At 30.7% G+C, this 8,479-nt stretch overlaps 1 protein-coding gene across 1 annotated transcript; it reads right to left on the bottom strand.

Annotated features, from left to right (window-relative positions):
- Positions 1-4,003: 4,003 nt before the first annotated feature.
- On the bottom strand, positions 4,004-5,092 carry LOC102581461 (serine/arginine repetitive matrix protein 1). The gene has a single exon (XM_006357465.2). The coding sequence runs from the start codon at positions 5,019-5,021 to the stop codon at positions 4,152-4,154; it is 870 nt and encodes a 289-aa protein (XP_006357527.1). The 5' UTR covers positions 5,022-5,092; the 3' UTR covers positions 4,004-4,151.
- Between the last annotated feature and the right edge of the window lie 3,387 nt (positions 5,093-8,479).

Genomic DNA, 8,479 nt, shown 5'->3' with positions numbered 1-8,479 from the left:
TGTGGCATAACATAATCAAAACTAAGATCCATTTCTTTCGGAGACAAACAATCAAGACCCACTATGAATTGAAAGTTTTCTCTGTAGCAGTTATTGTGATTGGAACTCGTGATAAATGAACAATACAAAATGATATTTGGGTTCAGGAGAATTTGTGGTGATGATATCTTGAGAAGAAGAGAGTAGATTAACTATTGTTGAAATGAAATTGTAAGGTGAAATTCTTGAATCAGAAAGGAGGAGACATAATTGAGTGATAAACATGGGAGGGGAGAATTAAGAGATAGTGGTTGATTTGGAGTGAAAGAGTTATTTAAGCAAATAATTAATCAATAGTTTTAAGGGATGTGGGTATCTAATAGTATTTTCAAATAATATATTAATATATGGTATAAAATACTAAAAGTGGTAATAAATGTAATTGTTTAAAAGTAAAGATAATATTAGTATATATAGTAGTGATGTATGTCTAATAAGGTAGTTTATCCTATTTTAAAACGATGAACAATAATTGTTTATCCCTTGTGAGTAGAAAGGTGAAGACATTTATTCATGTTGATGATATTAGTCTCTTTCATTTGATGATCTTCAATGTATCTGTAAAAACTTCCTGTCTGTAAAAGGACCTTCGTGTTGAATTATAAATATCAGAGAATACCCTCTACCAACAATGCTTACATCATACACTTAATCATTTATTTTTACTCGTCTATTATAATTAAAAAATTATTTCTACTTGTCTACTTTAGTGTATTAAGAGAATACAATTTACTTTTCATGTTTTATTCTTATTATTAAATATTATACATGAATTAATATGCATGTTATGATAAAATGTACATTTAATTTTGGTGTGTTGACAAGTAAAAGTAAATCGCGGAATTTTTTTCTTTTTCTTCCCTCTTGTCCATTTCAAATTTCATGGAGGAGTACTATTTCATTGGGCTTTGTGAAGCGTGTGGATTTCTAGTAAGTGGAAGGAACTGTTCCCTTTAATTCTATCACCTATAGTATGTTTTTTTTTATTTCGATCTAGAGAAGTCTTTGATACTTTTCATATGATGAAATTTATTCATTTTTTTCCGTAGAATATGAGAGACGGAATTAAAATTTTGAATTTATAAATTTTATTTTCTAAAGCAAGAATCTAAGAGGACCCAATGGGAATCCCCATTTATTGAAGTGGCCTACAACTTCATTCATGTGGACATAGACAGTAAACAATAACTATGTCCTTTTTCCACTAAACAACAATTGGATCAAATGAGACCTAAAAAATAAGGCATAATATATAAATTTATCTTTTAACTTGGTTTCAGCTTATATTTATGTTCTCCAATTTTAGATGTGCATAAATAGACAGCTAAATTTGTATAAAATTGAATAAATAGACAAACACATTATACGTGGCATCTTATATGGAATTTTTTGACTTGCATGGTGTCCTACATGTATAATGTCACATAGATTCTATGTGTCTATTTGTTCAACTTTTTACAAGTTTAAGTGTCTACTTGTATACACTTAGAGGTCGTTTGGTAGAGTGTATTAGGAAAAATAATGCATGCATTAGCATTGTGTATTACTAGTACCTTGTTTGGTACTCTTTTCCAACCTATGTATAACTAATGCTTGCACATTAGTTATACACTCTATTGTGTATTAAGGTGTGTATTGCTAATACCATGGATTTCTAGGTATTAGCAATGCAATGGTTTTTAATGCATGCATTAGATTAACTAATGACAAAAACTCCCTCTAAGCCTAATAATAATAATAATAATAATTATAATAATAATTATTATTATTATAATAATTATTATTATAATAAGAATATATGCCTTAGGCCCCCAAATTTTGGGGGCCCCAAATTACTATCAAGAATAAATTATGTGTTAAATTTTTAAAGAAAAAATTGATTAATTATGATAAAAAAACATATTATTTTATCCACTTTAACATCTTCTATACTTTGTTAAAAGGAAGAATTACTGAAATACATCTCTTATGTTTCCCTTATTTCCAATATTCCCTTCTATTTCTAAAAACCTCTAAAATTCCTTATTTCTTCAATGTATCCGAGCCAGTATTTAATGTATCCGAACTACATATTATGTATCCAGATTATGTTATAATGTATCCGAGATACTCTTTAATGTATCTGAGCTACATATTATGTATCCGGTTTGTGTTACTTTTTAAGGGATTAATGTAATTACAAACTAAAGAGGGATAAATTGTAATTTCATATTAAAACTATGTGATTCATAAAATTTACCCTTGTTAAAAATAAGAATTAATAGTGAAAAGTGTTGAACAAAGTGAATTACAAATTCTTTTTATTTCTTTTAAATTTTAGTTTCAAACATTACAACAAGCATATTAAAATGGTGTAGTCGTCAACTTCTTAAATCAGATTCTATGGTTCTAACTCTTTATTTTTATTTAATATTTGTCAACTTATTACTTATAAAATTATGTTAACAATTCATATAATAATTGTCTCACTGGAAGGATGTTTTCAATGTTGTGTTGATAAAATCTTACCTAAAATCAATAACTGAAAACAATATTAAATACTAAAAATATGTATACGAAGTTTGTTTGTATTTTAGGCTTCAAATTGAAATTTTGCTTTAGGCCCCTAATTACGTTGAGCCGCCCCTGTTACTAATACATCATATTCAGCATTATTCTTATACACTCTACCAAATGACCCCTTAAAGTTAAAGGGATAAATATAAAATGATGTCAAATTAAATGACATATTTGTGTATTATGTCTAAAAACTATGATGGAATGAATAGGGTTCATTAGGTTTAAATAAAAAATTCGAGTTTGAACTTTTGAATACAATTTTTTATATAAAGAGTGTTTTCTTCTGTAATGGACTTGACACGATTTGAATTTGAATTAGTCAGACTCTATTACGATACGCCAGGCAGTATGACAAAACAAAATAATTGGATCAAATGAGGACAATCTAGTGTTGAGTGTTGACCTATCATTTTCTTGTCCTTTTTGCAACACAAGTTAAAGTTTTCTTCCTATGACATCTCACAAGATTTGTGCATGAGCATGCAAAATTGCAATCTTTAAAACATTTATATTAAAACCCTATAAATTAGAAATGCAATTTAATTAACAATATACAACAATAAAATACCACAGGCATGTTCATAGAAAAAAAGAAAAAAATTCATCCCTAGGAGGGAACAGAAGCTGCACATTCACAAATCTCCATTTGGATGACAATCTCAATAACCTTTCACTAACACCAAAAATCACTTTTTTTGCTTTTGTCACATCCACATGCCTTTAGCCTGGTGAGGGGCGGAGCTAAAATGTTAATTTTATAGATTTTAAATTCTAACATAGGCGATAGCTATATCAAATTTGATAATTGAATTTTAAATTTAATATTTATATATACATAGTAAATTTCTTAATACAAGCATAGTTTAACTTAAACTTGCTAGGTTTTGCTGAATCCATACTTATCCTTCTAACTTTGTTGCTATTTTAAGGATCGTTTGATATGTAGATTAAATTATTATGTGATCATAACTCTTGGGTTATTTAACCCACCTAGAACTTGAAATAAAATATATAATCTCAAATTCGATGGAATTGGATGAGTTAGGATTAAACTTGTATTGACTGTCAACCAAACACAACATTAATCTCAAGTTTAATTCTTGAATATCCCATCTTAGCTCATGTACCAAACGACTATTTGGTAGTATTAGAGGATTTTGCATATACAAATTCCATCAAACTCAATATTTTCATAGATATATGATGAAAAAAATAAGTAAAACTTTTATAAATATTTATTTTAAATAAGTTCAATTGAACAACCTATTATAACATCCCAAATTAACATAAATTTTTTGTCCTTATTTTGTCTTCAAGTTATATCAATTATCATGACATGAAAGACTTCTGAAACAAGTAAAAATCATGACAAATAATGATTTGAACAAAATGTCACATTTGAGAGTAAAATCAAGTTAGTACTATTACATTATACTACCTTATATTTACAAAATTTGAATTTTTCACCCCATAGTTTACCAAAATAGTGCATACTCCTCCTTCAAGATTTAACAGCTTAAACGACGACGTTTTTGTTTCCTTCTTCCTTTAGCCTACAGAAAAATGAAGCATTCCATAGAAACCAGAGGATTTTCAAGTGACTCGCCGGTTTCCGGCGGAACTTCTTCTTTGGGTTTTTCAGTTTTACTACTACTTACCTCGTTCTCGGCGTTTCTCGCCGGCGATAAATTACCAGGTTTTTCTGCTTCACGCGCCGCCGGACTTCTGTTTCTCACATTCCGACGTGCATCCATCGTTCCACGTGTCGCCGGAGAATTTGACCGCCGAACCCCATTGTCGGTGGGACCTCGTCGGGTCCCATTTGGGGGTCCCACATTTCGCCTCTGTTGCGGCATTCCCCTCCCCTGTACTCCCCTTGACGTAGCCGGCGACCTCCTTTTCTCCGGCGACGGCGCCGATCTTCCCGTCTGAGACCGAAAGCTTCTCTCTCTAACTCCGTTGAGATCTCCAGTGTTTTGCCTCTTCCTATGTACTCTAATCGGTGACCTCTGAGTTACTTCCCCATCTTCCTCTCTCTTCTCCGTCACCGTCGCCGTCGTGGAATAGCTTTCAGTAAAGCTACACATCTCCGAAGGCTCTTCAGAAACTTCAGGTTTCATCACAGCCGTCGATTCAAACTTCATTTCATCTCTGGGTTTAACAACAACCGCTGATTCAAACTTGATTTCTTCTCTGGGTTTAACGACAGCCGTTGATTCAATTTTGACTGGAGGAAAGTCAGCTACTTTGTCGTCGATTAGGACTTTTGGTGGTGAGGGGTGGTGGGGTTTGGGAATGGGCGTTTCAGAAAGAACTTCTTTGACAGTTTCTTCCTCCAATGGCGGTGGATCTCGGCCTTTCACGGCGGAACACGGCGGCGACAAGCGGTGGCGTTTTCTGGTGGAGCTGAAACAGCAGCCCATTTTGGAAAAATGGAAACTTTAGTGAAAGAAATTGAATGAAGGTATAGTCGACAGTAGACAAGAAAGGCCAAATATAGAGGCAAAAAAAATGGTCCTATTACTTTACTTTATTCAGTTTTTTAACTTTTTTATTTTTTATTTGGGGTAAGGATTTGAAAAATATCCCAATTTTGGTCAGATTTGTTGTTGCGATACTAAACTTTCATAAGGACCTATTATCTCCCTAGATTATTTAATACCGTATTTTTTACCCCCTGAACTATTTAATAGTGTATTTTAAAGGTATATATATGCCCACATGGACACATTACTATTTATAATTTTGCATTATTTTTTATGTTCACGTTGGACAAATATATATGTTTAAAATACGGTATTAAATAGTCTAGGGAGATAATAGGTCCTCATGAAAGTTTAGTATCGCAACAACAAATCCAACCAAAATTGGAATATTTTTCAGACCTTTATCCTTTTTATTTTTTAATAAATTGTTGAAATTAGCAAAAGTTGTGTAGCAATATATTATTATTATTATTATTATTATTATTATTAAATTAAATGAAAATAGTTTAGGACAAAAAGAAATTGACTAAGAACCGGTTTAGATTAGTTGATTGTAAATAGCTATAAGTTTCAAGTGTGGCAATAGATTTTTTAATAAATAAACGGTTAATAGTTTGAATAGAATGTTGAAATTGATAATAAGTAATAAAAGTGTTTGGTAAAAAGTTATGATAAGTTACTTCTTATTTAAAATATTCTTTTAAATTTTACAAAAAATAAAACAAATTTAATGGAGTAGTATCTTTTGTAAAGAGAAGGAGAAACAACAGATATGGAATGAAAAAGATGTTTTATTTTGGGAAATATATTTTAAAAATATTAAGGATAAAATAGTAAAAAATTTGGTTAAACTAAAAATGTTTATAAACTCAAAAATTATATAATAGAGGTGACCAATTTATGATTTTTGACTGATTTAATTTATAAGCACGTTGAATATTTATTAAACGAATAAAAAGATAATGTAAAAAATGCTTTTAAATCCATTTTTAATGAAGTGACATTTTTTAGAGCGACTTCATTCATGTTAGAAGTTTGGTTAATGATCCCTCTGTCCTGATTTAAGTGTCTTAATATTGCTAAATGAAATAACACTTCACTTTTATCTTATGATTAAAAATTGAAAATAATTGAATTATAAAGAAAAATATTATACTTTTGACCCCTTCAATTTTGTGGAGGCAGGCAGGGGCCTGGTTATACTTTTGGCTCATGCTTTGTTCTTTATTTTGATGTTAAGTATGTGGGGCTTGGATTGAATGAAAGACTTTTTGAATGGGCAGGAGATGTTTGTTGTGTTCTAAATCAGATGGTGGAGTTAGGTCCGATCGAGGTGTTCGTATGAATCCCTTCGATAGAAAATTACTTGTTCATATATAATTTAAATGATTTTTTATGTATTCAACTTTTTTCTGTGTTTACTTCTTTATATTTTGAATCTTTTTAATGAAAATATTGGCTCTGACATTGTTCTAAATGGGGATAAAAGATTTCGTTGCATAATAGTCTATATGTTTTAGTAATTTTAGCCTCAAAAAGTGTTTGAACACACTAAATTTTATTTAGTAAAGATTATCTTTTAGTGATTGCTACGATAAAAGTCTACAACACAAAAAGTATATAAGTTCGATTTTAATGAAACGATACAAATCAGTTTGACAGCGTCTAAACTTAAAATTAAAAAGTTATCACCATTGGATTCTTGTCTAGTAAAAGATCTCTTATGATATTCGTGAAGCTATTTACCTACTACCTACCCTATGTTTTCCAGCTTTCATTCATTAACTGCTAGATAAAGCAACAAAGGTTAAAAAGTCTATTAAGGCTTAATTAAAAAGGTGGAAAAGTAGGTAATCATTGTAGGGAAATATGAGAAACAAAGTTCCATTAAGGTGTATATATAAGAGAAACATTGTTTTTTAAGACAATTAAATAATTAAACTTTTGGACTGATTTGAATTGATTGCTAGATTTTGAGGGGTCCCTTAATTGTTTATAGTATAACTTTTTTTTAATGATACTAATTTAGAGCCTAATATAGCGGTGGTTCACAGATACTGTAAACATACAATTTCATGACTTCAAAACCATTACTTTCGACGTAGTTTGACTTAGCGCAAAAAAATTTATAATTTAAAATGAATTGTAGATATTTCTATGACTATAAATTATTTAATTGATAAAACGAGAATTTCAAAACTAAATTATATATGGAGTATTATTTTTTGGAACTGACTACATGGAAAAATGAGTCGTATAAATTGAAACAATTAGATTAAAAAGTTGTTTTCCAAGCATTATTTCAGGAGGATTTTTTGTTCCTCTTTTGGGATGTATTTACTACTATTACAAGGGTCCACAATCCTCCACTAGTTTACCCTCAAAAGCAACTTTACTTTTTTAAATGACAATTCCAACATTCCATTTGACAACTACTACTCAATTCAAATGGATTTCCATTGACAAATTGACAACCACAAAAATGATATTGTAAAACCGTTTCATAGAAGCGCCAAGAAAGATTGAATTGGCCAAATTAAGAAAAGAAACAAGAGTGTGGAATGCCAAAACTTCCCCCAAAAATGGGTCGTGAAATGCTCGAATTCAGATTTAGTCAGTTGTCAGACCCCTATATGAGTATAATATATACCGAGCGAGAAACCAAAAAAACAAACTGAATGCAAACAGTAGCCTAAGAAATCCTCCTTGCATGAAAAAAATGGGCAACATCAACAAATTTCAACCAAGTAGAATCAAGCTTTCTGATGCTTATGTATGGCAAAGTAAAATCAATATTGAAAGAATAATTACATTAAGTTAATGTACAACTGCATGAGATTATTAGATATAACAACAACTCTATGTCATGTGGAGTTACCTATATTTGCTATGTAATGAAACAATGTTTTGCGGATCTATAATAAACATAACGTCCAATTTTTTTTAAGCAAATCCTCATCTAGATACATAGACATTTCTGATGGTAGACGAAGCTACATCAACTTGAAGTAAATCTCTAATAACACAACTGCAGTAAACTTAATTCTATACTTTTGCTTTTCCCACTTTGGTTAGTCTTATATTTGTGTGGATGCTAGGGTAAATTGCTATTGCTATGATTATACTTGTTAAAGAATGACAAAAGTCCCACATCGGTGGTTAATGAGATGGGTGGACTCCTTATAAGGCTTGGGCAATCCTCTTCCCTTTGAGCTAGCTTTTGGGGTGTGAGTTAGGCCTAAGACCTAATTTAACACAGCTTACACAAGGCAAATATTATAGCCCATCGATCAGACTTTTGAATACCTACATCTTCTTCTTTTTTCAGTCTCTTCTCTTGGAGGAAGCAAGAGTCAGATGGCTACCTAAGCTTTTCAATCTCAAAAAATGTTGTG

This window comes from Solanum tuberosum, unplaced genomic scaffold (genome assembly GCF_000226075.1).
Source record: "Solanum tuberosum cultivar DM 1-3 516 R44 unplaced genomic scaffold, SolTub_3.0 scf00233, whole genome shotgun sequence".
NCBI lineage: Eukaryota > Viridiplantae > Streptophyta > Magnoliopsida > Solanales > Solanaceae > Solanum > Solanum tuberosum.
Note: the sequence above shows the minus strand (reverse complement) of the source record. Positions and strands in the feature narration are given on the sequence as shown.